General features: G+C 46.1%; 1 protein-coding gene across 1 annotated transcript in view; it reads left to right on the plus strand.

Annotated features, from left to right (window-relative positions):
* The window catches only part of FRAS1 (Fraser extracellular matrix complex subunit 1), a 131,614-nt gene that overhangs the window by 40,228 nt on the left and 77,351 nt on the right, over window positions 1-14,035 (plus strand). The window contains 5 exon segments of the mRNA XM_035896955.1: window positions 6,564-6,707; window positions 8,450-8,590; window positions 9,020-9,160; window positions 10,051-10,224; window positions 12,802-12,942. Of these exon segments, the coding sequence (XP_035752848.1) occupies window positions 6,564-6,707; window positions 8,450-8,590; window positions 9,020-9,160; window positions 10,051-10,224; window positions 12,802-12,942 (741 nt within the window).

The following is a 14,035-nucleotide window of genomic DNA, read 5'->3' on the forward strand; positions in this document are numbered from 1 at the left end:
GGAAAGGCTAATGTTTCATTTTATTACCGGTTTGTAGATTACTGATTGTACATTCCATCCAAATTTGCAGTCACGCGTGCTTGTAGCTGAAAGTTGCTGGGAAAATGTGTTCCTGTTTCCTCAAGGGAATTAAACCAATTTGCTTTAGTTCTCCCTGGCTGCATTTTCTGCATAAAGTCAAACCACTGGAGAAAGTCTTAAATTTCAGATAAAGTCCATAATTCATTGCCATTCACTCCGTCTTTGTATCCTCTTCATTTTTACAAATCTCTAATCTGATTGCCCAGACGAGCCTTAGACTGTTCAGAAATATTTTTCTCATAATGGTTTTAACATCTGCAATAAGCGTGTTCCAAAATCATAAAAAGGATGAACTAGATTGTGTTAATTGCTATAGTGCCAGGAAAGTCCCTCGTGTGGAATTCGCTCTGGAGATGAAAAAGACCTATAAGACCAGGTTTCTTACTCCATCCTGTTGTTGAAACACTGTTGTCTGTGCTGTAACAAAACACAACCTTTCCTTTTGTTCCCGTGTCAGGTCTAATTGAATCTATTTTGAATTTCAGGATACAGTTGTTTGATCTCTGGCCAGTTTTACTCTTACACCAGGGTTGTTTCCTGCCCCTGTCCCTCCACCTGCATCTGTAAAGTATTAAAACCATTAAGAGAAAGTAAAGTTGAGAATAAAAAGCGATAGGTTCGGTTATGTAGCAGTGTATTTAAAGATCAGATTGTATCAGGCTTAGAGCAGAGTTCCTTGCCTTGTCAGAAATAGGCTGTGAAAACAGGTAAGAAACACCCCATCAAAGGCAAAGCAAAGGGAAGGAAGAATAAAAGATGTCTGCCTGGGAGAACAGCAGGGCTCGAAGGACTTGCAGTGCTCAGTGCTCTCGCTGCATTTTTCTGACTTAATTATTTATGTTTTCAAGATTATTCAGAAGCCGAGGCAGAACTCAAGTGTTTCTGCTTTGATGTCCCAAAATGCGAATGTTGCGATGTGTAACTTGGCACTAACAGACCCGGCTCGTTCCGTAGTGAAGCACTTGGATTTTTATTCACGACCTGTTGTTTTTCTCTGCTGTATCGTGGCTGCGGAGGCTTATCTTGAGGAGAAATGACTAAGCTGCGCTTGCCCAGCTCACGGTGAGGAGGGCAGGTTAGAGGCGGTCGATGGAACCACGCAGCACAGAGCGGTTGAACCTCTCTGTGCTTTCCCAAAGCCAAGCAGTGACTTCTTGCTGCGTTCTTGCTGGGATGCCATTTGCGTTAGCCCTCCTGCTGTCGTCAAACCTGGGAGTGTTATACCTGCACTGATGCAGATAACAGGCAGTTTGGTGAGTGGATCTTTAATTGATTCTCTGACTTCTGGTCAGTCATGAAAGAACAGAAACGTCACTTGGCAGGACCTCTCATCTTCTCAAAGCCTGGGCTTGTGTTACTTCTATGTGGCTTCTACATTACACCCCTGCTACTCCTGAGTAACAGAGCAGAGAAAAAGACCTCTTGGCTCAGGAGCCACTGGAGCTCTCATGCTTTAACCAAGAAGCAAGACCCTAGAAGTCGCATCTATTTTAACAGATTTTCTGGAAAGACATGTTAGTGCAGCCTAATGAATACCATTGTGTCAGCTGAGGCAGAGTAATTGCACACCATGTTGCTACTGGAAGGTCAACTGTATTCCTTTGAACATCTCTCCTTCAGCAGCAGTGTCTGGTTAAGCTGCAGGGTCTTGCATATAAGTCCGGTGTCCACACTGAAGGGAGGAGGCAATGCATAGTGGGCCCTACAGATCTGAACTGAAAATAGCCAGGAACAGTTTCCTGGCAATGCAGTCCCTTCTGTTGATTTATTTTCACACAGCCACTTGGCTGCTGTAGGCAAAGATGTTTTAGCTGACAGTGGCTCATTGAACGCTTCCATTTTTCCCCCTGCTTTTTCAGTGGAGTTGGTGCCTGGCTGTTGGGGTGAGGAGCAGCTGCTGAGTCTGGCAGTGATCCCGTGCTGAAAGAGCCAAAGCTTCTGCAGGCAGGGTGGGCATGAGTGTGTATAAACCCAGGGCAGGAATGGCTCGGGGCTGCTGTCCCATCCATGTGAACCCAAGTCCTACACGTTGGAGGTCCATTGCTTACAACTCCAGCTGCGGTTGTACCATCTGGTGGCAAACAGGGCGGAGATACTGGCTGGGATTTAGTAGCTGCTGCACTCGTGACAAAAACGTCCTCAAGACATGTGAAAATAAATTGCACGGTGCCTGTCGCTGCAAGCACGAGAAGTGAAGGATTGTATCTGTAGGAGCATGAATCAGGCTGGCTGTGTTTGTCATCTGGAGACTGGCAGCTGATAACTCCTGGAGGCGCTTGCCACCTCGCATACAGAAATGGCTGCGTCAGAGGAGTCCCTGGAGCCTGTTCCCAGGGAGGGCTTGCATAGCAGAGCTAGTGATCGGAGCTGAGTCTCCTGCTGCAAGCATATTTTTTTGTATTGGCCCACCGGAGGAAATTGTTACCGATCCTGTGTTTTTTGAGTCATTTGCACTGCTTCCAAATGCTAAATGCGTCTGTTTTGCTAAAAATTGGGTTGCATTCTTTCTCCTTTCCTTCCTTTCTTCCAAACTCTGCTACTTAGATCCCTTCCCTTTCTGTCCCTTTCTGTCTCAGAGAAGCCGTTTGGGCCTGGTCTCTGCCTGGTAGCTTGGAGTCCAGAGGATGTGTTTCATACCAGTTTGCCAAATTCACTGCAGCTTCTCAGAAGGTCTGATGACCTCTGGTAGGTTGTACTTCATCTTTACTTCTCTCGCTGTAGCCTTTCCATAGCTGAAGATGCCACCGAAGTCATCCCCCACCTAGGAAGACGTGCAATTTTAACCCAACAGCTGCCTCACAAGAAGACTTGGCAGCTGCTATAATACCCAGGAGTGGGTTTGCAGGATCTTTGCCGAGGGCCAGTGAGAGCCAGCTGGGAACTGGAGAGAGGGAGTGAAGTAAGATCTTAACCTCCTGCAGCCTGCAGACTGTGCTGGTTTGTATCGTGTCCTGGCTTGACCCTAGACATTAGAGGTTTCCCCACTGGGAGTGCTCTTAGCCCGCCTTGTCTAAAACACTCTTCCTTCTTGTCTCACTCCCTTTCTTGCTGGCTGTGTTTAGAGTAACTTCTGTGGTGAGTTTCTTTTGGCAGCAGAGAATGGGAAAGTAGTCTGGGCTGGCCTGTCTGCGGTTCTGTTAGCCCTATGGACACGTGTCCATAGAAGGGCTTAAGAGAGCCAGAGCCAGAAGGGAAGGTGAGCTGGGAGAGGGGTTGTTTGCACTGCAATTAGCTGTGGGCCAGGGCAGTGGTGGTGGTGACAAAAGCTCAGGAGAACAGCCGTGCACAGGCTGTGGCAGAGAGGCGATACTGCTGGGCACCGTCTCCAGAGAAGAGCCTGGGATGTGGGTCCAGCCATGCCAAAACCCTTTCCAGCCTGGGTATTGTTTATGGTAGACTTACATCCAGCAAAACGTGTGTCACTGGAGGGTGATGAAGACATCATCTTGACCTACACAGAGGGACAGCTTGAGGCAGCTGCTTGAGAGGAGAGGCTGAGGTGAGGATGTGCTCAGGAGCACTTGGTCTAGTGGAGGCGGCAAATGGCGCGTGGTGGGCCAAAAGCACATGCACCCAACTGACCTGGCTTTCATCAAAAGTGCATTTTCAATACATCTGTATGCAAGGCTGTCTGTTTAAGAACAGAGTCTGGGGGCCAGGCTGCCAGGAGACAAAAGTGTGTCTTGGAAAGGAGCAGCATCTCTGGAGAGGACTTGAGAACTTTGCAAATAACTGGGTATGTTCAGATGTGTCAACGTATCAAGGCGGGTTAACAGCGAGGGAGTCAAGCTGTGTAGTGGAAAGTCTGTAATTAGAAGATCCAAGTCCTAGTGCCCACTCTTTCAAAAAGATGTTGAAAGTCAGAGTGAGCTCAGGGAGGAGAAAAACACTCATGGCTGGAAGGTGAAGTGAGGACATTTCGGTACTTAGGAATTTACAACATGAACTTGTGCTCTGCAGTTAACTTTCACATGTAGACGTGCCGTGAGAATCACCCAAGCTGCAATGAGATGCAGCTTTTTACCAGCAAGAGAAATTACCGACTGGAGCAGAAAAGCGTGCACGATCTTTACCTCAGGATGGGATGTTTGGTATGCATTGCGTTGTGATTCAGCCACAATTAGATGCACTTGATAGTGGTGATGGCACTTGCCGGAGGAGTTGGGGGGAAGATCCTTCGGGTGCAGGATGCCCAGCGTCCTTGTGAAATGCTCCTCACGCAGGAACTAGAAGAGCCACAGCATTCTGGAGAGATCAGGAATAAAGGGGCAGGGGAGAAAGATGCAGGAAGGTGAGAAGGGGGAAAGCAAACAGCTAGTTACAAGGCAATAGAAGAAGATGAGAAAAAGGAAAATAAACGGAGGCCGAAGTGTGGAGAAGGAACATCCAGAAGATCAAAGAACCATGTGCTGGGCATGAATTCAAATGTCCCGTGTCTTGGCCCCCTAAAAACTCCCTTTTCTAACCCCATGCATGTCACGTCACATCTCTGTGTTTCTGTTCCCTGCGTATGAGATGGAGATGATAAGATATTCCCTGCCTTGGGGAGCGGTGAGATCCACTAAGATGGGGTGTTTATCTTATGCCGTGCAGTGTGATTCATATACAAGCACAAACATAGGTGCTCCACCTCATTAATTAACAAACCCAAGAGCAACTTGTGGCTTCAGGCAGAAGCCTAGAAACCATGCAGAAGAGGAGTGAGATGGGAATAGTGGTGATCACTGGTTTGCTCTAAATTTACGGCTACCTGGATTGCAAACACTTTCACTCTCACCTGGGGGTCTCTCACTCAGGGGGTCTATTCTGGCAGGAAGGTGCTTGCTTTTGTCACTGTTCTGTATGTAAACGTGCTCTTAGTTATGTGGGTGAGCTGCTGCTGCGTCTGCTGGTACCTGCGTTACACTGAGATTACTCGCAGATGAGTTTTTCTTGGGCGGGTGCAACTTCAGACGTGTGGATACAGGGCAAATATCAAAAAGTTCTGTTTTCTCCCACCTGCCGTGGTCTGGGTGCACAAGCATGTACCTGCCTTATTGTGAAATAATGAATTTAAGACCATCTTTAGAACAAACCTGGGTGTAATTGAGAAGAAAACCTAATAGCTAAAAGAACCGTAATTTGCACAGTTCCTGCAAGCACTGGTAGCACAGGATTTACCATGAGTCTGCATCACAGATTTCATAAACAGTAACCACAGGGGGCTGAAATTTCCCCCACAGCTGAACTTGTGCGGTTTCAAATAAGGTGGCTCGTTCAGCAGCTGGTTTGGGAGACAGAACTGATCTCCATACAGTTATTAGTTTAATTGTAAGCTGTCGTCATGCTCGAGGATCGCTCTGTTCTGCCTAGGTGTTCCCGTACCCAGGTGCCACAGAGAGGGCATTTATACTGCCTGCATTGCAGGAACGTGATATGCTTCAGGAAGAGCTGAGGCATTACTGTGTCCCAACCATGATACATGGCTCATCCAGAGAGAAAAGAAGCTGGTATCTCAACTCAGTGAGGGAATGCCCCTTCTCTTCTGCTGGTAATGTCGAGGAAAAGATACGCCATGCCCAGCATACTGGACCTGGGACCCAGTGCCCACCTTTCCCCAGGAATTACACCGTCTTGAGCGCGTGAGGATTTCTGTCCTACCTGACCAGATCGGCCAACAGCCAGAAGTCAGTTCCTTCTGCATCAGTGCAGAGCCCTGGAAGGGCAGAAGGAGTTGTTTCTGGAAGTAGGCTGTCTTGGTTTCGATTTTGCAGGATCTTGATTGCAGCCCTGCAGTCTTCGCAGTGGTGTCCAGCGACAGGACAAGGGGCAATGGGCACAAACTGAAACATAAGAGGTTTCAGTTGAATATGAGGAAGAACTTCTTTACTTTGAGGGTGACCGAGCCCTGGCACAGGCTGCCCAGGGGGGCTGTGGAGTCTCCTTCAAAGCCCGCCTGGACGATGTCCTGTGTAACATGCTCTAGGAGAACCTGCTTTAGCAAGGGGGTTGGACTGGGTGGTCTCCCGAGGTCCCTTCCAACCCTTGCCGTTCTGGGATTCTGTGATTCTGTGCTTGTACGTGGAGCTGGGTTAGTGTCAGTCGTCACTGCAAGGATCTGACTGCAGGTCTGGTTTTTAAGTAAAGTCTGATGGGATCCCTTCACATTTCCCTTGGTGTTTGTACAGCCCCTGGCACCAGGATGAACAAGACTTAACAGCACCCCTCCTAGTCTGATTGCAGCTACAGAAACTGCTCTGATGTATACTGCATGTCATATTGCACGTACAAAATGAAGCTGTAAACTGTACCACTGCGATGGCTTGGATGAAAGATACTGGCATAAGAAGAGTAGTGGGGTTTTGTTTCCTTTTCTGAAGCAGCGAATGTCAGTGAGTTTAAGGAATGAAGCTGCAAAAAAAGTGGATTACTGCAAACTATCCATTTTAAAGAGATGATTAGAAGTTGACTGTTTGTTAATCCTGCACCTCTCTTTCCTGCAGCTTGTCACGAGTCCTGTTCCGCGTGCTGGGGTGCTGCTGAGAACAATTGTTTGTCCTGCAAAGACGCATCACGCGTGCTGAAAGCGGGGCTCTGCGTGGCCAGCTGTGGACAGGGATTTTATACAAAGGATGGAATCTGCAGTGGTAAATACCTGTTTTCTTCTCCAGTTGCAAGGCGTTTGAGAAATGCTCTGCAAAAAAAGGAATCAATATTTCATTTAGCCATGCAGCAGCTGTGATTTTATTTATGTCTAAGAAGCCAGATGCACCTTGTGCATACATATCGGATGAGAAAAGCTGCTGTTTGTTCATAAGATTATTAATTCATTTAAGCTAATCACATGCTGAAAGGTTTAAGGCTTTTTCCCTCACTGAACAGCTTGAAAGCCTAACTGAGTTGTTTCTGAGGGCCTGACAAATCCATTTGTCTGTGGAAAGAAAAATGGCCTTTGCCAGTGGGTTTCTGTAAATTTAATTATAATTCAGCATCACAGTAACTAATACCTGCACAACAGATGAGACTTGAGAGCTGAGAAAAGAGGAAGAGATGGCTGGAGGGAATTAGAAGACCTAAGTCAAACAGATCATGGAGGGGAAAAAAAATCTCAAATAAATAAAGAATCTAAAATTTGCCACAACCATTCAGGTCAAGGCTGGGTTTCTGCTGGCAGCCACCTCCAGCTGCTTTGAAGGACTGTCCAGCATAGTCGGTAGAAGTGATGTAGGGGTTGTCTGTCTTCGTGCAGGTCGGTCTGAGCCACAGCTAGCTAAGGAGGCCTTAACACCTGGAGCGTGCTGACAGAATTGGTGCTATTCTGGCCACTTCTGCATGAATTTCACTTTTATCAGGTTCCCCTTCCGTTTGGTTGATGTCTATACTAGTAAATGTTACTCGCCTGTGTTCTGAAGTGTGCAGGCTTGAAATCTTACATCTGTAGCTGAAAATCATTTAAGCTCAAAAGGAAATTGAACGTAGATGCAGCTTGGCCATAATTTTTATTTTTATTGCCAGTGATTTCTCAAAACTGCGTAGCTGTTCCTCACAACCTCCAGGATTCAGGCCTTTCATCTTCTACCCAAAACATGCATTTTGATACCCAGCCGGAGAGCTGTAAGCTGTTTTAAAGGGAGGCTGTCTGACTGGTGAAAAGAAACAAAAATTGGTTAAGTAAAATGCTTGGCACTTCTGCATATACAGCAGCAGTAGTGCTACTGACTTAGGGAAGGCAGAAGTTCCATAGTGCTCTTGGACAACAGGTCAGTTAACTTCAGAACTGACTGCCTGGGAGAATACAGTCCACAGGAATTGATAAGAAACATTATCATGCTTGATTTTAGATGCATTTTCACACTTAAAACTTGGACTTGAAGAAAAGGGGGAGGCAGGGAGATTACAGTTCTGTCGATCAACTTTTCCCCCATCTTTTACTTCCTGAACAGTGATAACTGACGCTTGTTGTAAAAAGATAAGTAAAGATTTATGGATTTCATACAGGAAATTGGTCAGAATGGTGCTCCCTATTCACAGACTGTTGGTGAACAGGAAAAACATGCTACGTGAGCTGGAGGGGGTTGTGTCAGGAGGGGAGGGAGTGCTGGTGTAGTCCCATTTCTGCTATTTATACTTACTCAGAGTCCTAGATGGGATACAGGTCGGTGAATACCTGTCTGCACTCACACGTCGACCTCCGTGAATGTCACTGCTTATTCCAGGGAAGTGCAAAAGGTTACTTGTGCTGGAGAGGAATGTTCAAAGATGCCTTTCTGACAAAGAAAGGGCAAGGCGTCGTTTGGCTTACTTCCTTTGATCTATGTGGCCAGGTTGATGGCTCTGTTGTTCTCTGCTTATTGAGGGCACTTCATTAATGAGCTGTCCTCTTTGGCAGCTTGTGACCAGTTCTGTGAAACATGCTATTCAGACCAGCCCAGGTGTCTGACCTGTGCTTCAGATAGGTTGTTACATGATGGGAAGTGCATTTCAGAGTGCCCAGACGGATATTTCCCAAGTGGCAATGGAAGATGCAGAGGTAAGAGGCATATTTGCATGACCTTTTCTAAGGCTCTCGAGGAACCCTCCACATGTTGTCGTCTTTTCCCCAGATGTTTACCTGCGGGGAGGGAATGTTAAGAGCATAGAAGCGCGAGTGGGGACAGGGAATGTTTTTGTTTTCTTTGGTTCACTTGCGATAGCTTGTTTTAAATAACCTCTTTGCCTTGCGAAGCATATTAAGACATGCTGAGATGCATACTCAGAACACCATGTGAGTGAGAGTTATTACTGTTAGTAGTTATTAATACACATGCACTTCTGCTCTCGTTAGTTCGCGTAGCTGAATATCATGCCAGCTGGGAGTTTTCATTGTTGGCTGGAGGAGGCTGTAGTCAGCAACACCACTAGTGAGGGAAAAAAAAAAAAAGAGGGTATTTCAGTTCTGTGTGCTCTGCTTCTTTATCAGCTTGTCACGATTCATGCTCCACATGTGAGGGACCTCTGGCCACTCACTGCACCTCCTGTTCCTTTCCTCTGGCGTTGCACCGGGGCCAGTGCCTGCAGGGCTGTGGCGAGGGTTTTTACTGGGATCACAACGTCTGCAAGGGTAAGCTATGCACTTGGAGTAAGTTCCCAGTAAACTCTAAGTACACTGTAAACCAGTGTATCTATTGGCTTTTGTTGGGCTGTGCTTGGAGTACCCAGCTACGATGCTGATCCTTTGTTCTATGCTGAACTGGTCAATGAGTAATTCCTGTGCTTGCCTGCTGATTGTTTTCTACTTTGAGAAGAAGCCAATTTTCTCAAATACTTTCTGTGTTCACACCCTCCGGATTCAGTGATCTCGGGGACCTTTGGTTTTCTCTATGCTGTTGAAATAAAGGTGCGTTGCTTCCAAGTTTTTCCTGATGTGAGTTAAGAGGTGGACGAAAGTCTACACACACCTAGTAGATTTGCTAAGACTGAGGTCATTTTTGCAGCAGTGGAAAACCTGAAAATTTGGAAGATGAATTTGCACTTCCTATGAGCCCTTCAGACTGATATTTCTTGCTGTCTCTCCTTGTGTTCACTCTTGAGGTTCCAGAAATTAAAGGAAAATTGACTGCCTGTGGCACAGTACTGCATTTTTTTCCCAGCGCTATTTGTTCATCAACTTTATTCGAGAAAAGAGCTGTTATTTGGGTGGGGGGAAAAGATGTCAAAGTATTTTTCTAAAACCCCTGTTCCATTATAGAAGATACAGCACCCTGTCTGGTTTTGGAACAGATTTCTTAACTTGTGAGTTGCTACAAACTGTATGCTCTTTGCTAGCTCTTTGAGTGTCCGACTGTCCACAGCAATACAGAACTGGAAAGAGGGATGAACAAGAGGGTCCAAACCAGGGTTTTCTCCCCTTTCTCTCCCACGTTTGCGCCCAGGTTGTTGGGCCTCGTCCTTCTCTCTGAGAAAGCTGTCCTCGGAGCTGTGGCTCTGACTGTTCTCTTTACCCATGCACAGGTTGCCACCCGTCCTGCCGCACCTGCATCGGCCCGGGGGCCTCTCGCTGCCTGCAGTGCAGGGCGCCAGGGGACGTGCTGCAGCCTCAGCAGCCCATGGAAGGACCTGTACATGGCCTTTGCCTCTCTCACTGCCAAGCCCGGTTCTACACAGATAGCGCAGGAGTCTGCAAACGTGAGTAGAGGATGGGAACCGCTGTTCAAAGCCTTCAGCACAGGGCCGCGCTGGATTTTAGGTGTTCAGGATGATCTTGTACAATGTTCGATTCGTATGTGCTTCGAGCTCCTGTGTTTGCCCTGTGACAGTCATGAATGTTTAAACCCAGTAACTTTCAGAATGGCATATACTAGTGCTTTTGAAGGCAAATATACTCTACCTGTAACTTGTGACTAAAGAATTCAGGTACTTTTTTTAAAACAACTGTGTTCAAGTCTGCACAGCTTAGCTTTCTCTTCATTGAAGTTGAGAATGTGATTTTTACCACTGACTTATTTTGAAGCAGGATCAATCCTTAAATCCTTTTCAGAAAAGACTGAGCTGTCACCTTACTCGCCCTTGGAGCAGGTCAAGACATCCCCCAGCAGTCTTTTGAGATTTTCTTCTGATACATGCCCTGTAGCACACGTGCCATCGCTGCTCCTGAAATGCCAAGTAGGAAGCGTTTCCATGAAGACGAGAGTTTGGAAAAGGGGCTAATGTGGTGTACGTTGGGGATATATGTGGTTTCCCATTGCTTTGAGAGAAAACTGTTGTGGACTTCATTGAGAAATGTTTACTGGGTCGATCAGCAAGCCAGTCTGTCAGCCAGCTGTAGAGAGCCTGTGGCAGCTGGTGTGGGTGTCTGTACAACAAACGTATTGCAATATCTCAAAAATAATGCAGACAGAAGCAGGCTGAGAGGTCAGACTGAACGTCTTGTGCCAACACAGCCCACCCTGAGCCTAAGGAGAAATAATACTTTCAGAAATGGCAGTGATTTCCCTGTGTGGAAAGACCAGTGATAGAGACAGTGACTCTACAGCAATTAAGGAAAGTAATAGCAATAATAAGAGCAACAATGCTACACGTGGCTCTTTCTTCCTGTTGAAAAAACATTTTCTGAAAGTGGACACAGTTTAAAATCCATTTACTTTGATTTTATCTCTTCACCTCAACTTGACGGAAAGAGTCTGTACAAGCTTATGGTTTTTTGCCTTGGAGGATCTTAAAAAAGGAAGAAGTGGCATTTTTGGAGGGTGGAATGATTCTGGCTTTAACAGTGACCTACACAGACCATAAAGTGTCCAGTGCTTTGGATTGGTTCCTGAAGGCATTGGGGTAGAGCCTCCGATCCATGCAGTGGACGTTCCTTGGCAAGTAATGGGTTTTCTTGGCTGAGTACAAGTCAGAATGGTATAGAAACGGAGTGAAGAAATCCATATACCACTGCCTCAAATGGGTGAACAGACCTGTACAAACAGGCCTGAGCAGAGTTCAGCGACAGTGCTGGATTATATCGTTGGGCAAGAATGCCAGCACAGCCTTTCTTGTTATTAGCTCTGCCGTATTAGTAATGGCATTAGAATAGTAGTTTGATTTATTGGAGAAGGGTGTGAAGATTCAAGATTTCAAACTTTGAGCTACCCCCATAAAACGCTGATGCAGAGTTTGTAGATGCACCATTCTGAAAGAGTAAACCTACAGCAGGTGTGTACCATGCCTACGTGATCTGTGCGGAACAGAAGCACGTTCATATGTAGGTTGAAATGCTGGCTTTGAAGGTTTTACCTGTGTGGTTGTGGATTTCTCATCAGTCCACAGAAATACCTCTATCTATATTTTTCTTGTGCTTGAGATTTCCCTGATGAAACTAAGAGATTTCTCTCTGATAGGATTTGAGTCACATCAGCCAAAGATAGTCCTGGAGACATTGCATTTGTGATGAGGATCAGTGACTTCTCTCCCTGGCAGAGCGCTAAGTTTGCTTGTATGAATCATTTCATTTCATTATTTCATTTCTTCTCTCCAGCCCTGTGTCTGTCTTGCCTCCCCAGAGGGCAGGAAGTCTCTCTTTTGTGTTCAACAGAGAATCACACGGTGGAACCTGTGGCCTCGAGTCACTGCTCTAATAAGTACTAGGCTTTTAACTAAGGAATTTATATATTTATTTAATCAGATTACTTAGCTTAAGATGGCTTGTTTTAGGGTGAGTACCGGTAAAGGTGAAGAAGTCTAACTTTTTAACTGCACTCTTTTCATTCTTGATGAATCACCCTTGCAATGAGCGTTCACTTCGTAGCTGTAAAGCCGGGTGGCCTGCCCACCTCTATGTACATTGGCTCTTACTGCTCCAGACTGGCTGATGTTAACCATGCAGTGATGCTGGATAGAAAATCCTTCCCAGAGTAACTGTAGGGTGAGAGCAAAAGATGATTTCAGAACCTGGTAAGTTTGCAGAACCCCTCTTACGGGGAGGAGAACGGTATTACGCGGCTTTGTGCATCTCCACTTTCTGTTTCAGTAACGAATTGTGTGGGTGCAAAGAAAGATTAAATGTGCAGCTATCTGTGGTTGCTCCTTCAAGAAGTGTGCTGTACAGCCTTGGTACTCCTGCCCTTTCTACCTTTCAGAGGCAGAGAATCCTGTAGAGGAAATACCTTCCTGTCATCACTGGGAAGAAAGCAATCTAGCTGTACTCTAGGACAGTAACAACCAAGATAAGCTAGAACTAATTTGGCTCTCTCTGTCTCCTGGTTTTTCCCTTCCCTGCAGAGTGCCAATCCTCCTGCGCAGGCTGCGTGGGGAACACTTCTCAGGACTGCACGGCTTGTCTGTCTTCCCACGTCCTGCTTGAAGGCAGCTGCCTCTCCGAGTGCCCGGAGGGGCTGTTCAGCCACGAAGATCGCTGCTACTGTGAGTGCATAGTGCCCGCACCTGCACCTTATGCCACTGAATTTCATGGCATGCACGCTTTGTAATCCATTTCTCAATGTAATTAGAGATGCTGTCAGATTTATGTGAGGCTATCTAAGTATTTTCAGGGGAGAACAGGATAGTCCAATTTCACAAAATGGAATCTCCTCCTAATGGGAGAGAGGCGTACACATTGAATCATAAATTATAAACCGTTTTGTTCCTCTGGGCTGTCTCCCTGAAGATATTTTGCGTTTCATTTCAGTGGGCTTCGATGATGTTCTTAGCCAGCACGCTGTGGCAGAAGAGGTCTTTACTGGACAACACTGAAGCATGGGCTGTTTTTATCAGGCTAGATAAGCATATTGTCCGTATGAATTAGCTTTATTTTTAATCTGCTGCTGGCTATAGGGCTGGGTTTAGGAGGCAGGAATTCTGCAGAAACAGGAGAAAAGCCATTGCATCTCCGAATATGCCTGATCGGTAGCGGCGACAGCATTATTTATTTGCATCTCAGCCCTGGCCCACCAGTCAGCAAGTGGCCTTCATTCAGCTTGTTTGATCTCATCTGAGCAGATGACCGTGACTACTGACCTTCTGAGTGACTGCAACAGTTAAATCCTGTTTGCCACTTCCAGAAAATGGTGGCCTTTGGGATATGCCATTCATTATGAGCTGCTAAGTACAATGGGTGAGGCTTTTGAAATCTGTTTAGTCCCTTCAAGGTCATCTGAGAGTTGTCTGATGTTTTATAATAGATTCACTGGGTCAAGGCATCCATGTGTCTGTTCTGGCAGTAAGAAAAATTTACTGATCGCTTCCCTGGGAGGCCTCAAGTTTAGAGAGAGAAACCTCTTCTAAAGCCCATTGCTCTATTTATTCAATTTATTCATCCAAGGAACAACTGTATAAATGTATTTATTGGGCAAGCTATCGTAAAGATTCATCAATTTTGAAGCTGTGCACTGCCGCCTTAGAGCTGAGCTAACTGCTGCCTGCTGCATTATGCAGTTTCAGGTTTATGCAAATGTCTTAGAAACAGAATTTCAGTGTCAGAGAAGTGGCATCTTTCTGTATGCTGCCAGCTTAGATC

Source organism: Egretta garzetta, unplaced genomic scaffold (assembly GCF_000687185.1).
Source record: "Egretta garzetta isolate BGI_Z169 unplaced genomic scaffold, ASM68718v1 scaffold77, whole genome shotgun sequence".
NCBI classification, from domain to species: Eukaryota; Metazoa; Chordata; class Aves; order Pelecaniformes; family Ardeidae; genus Egretta; species Egretta garzetta.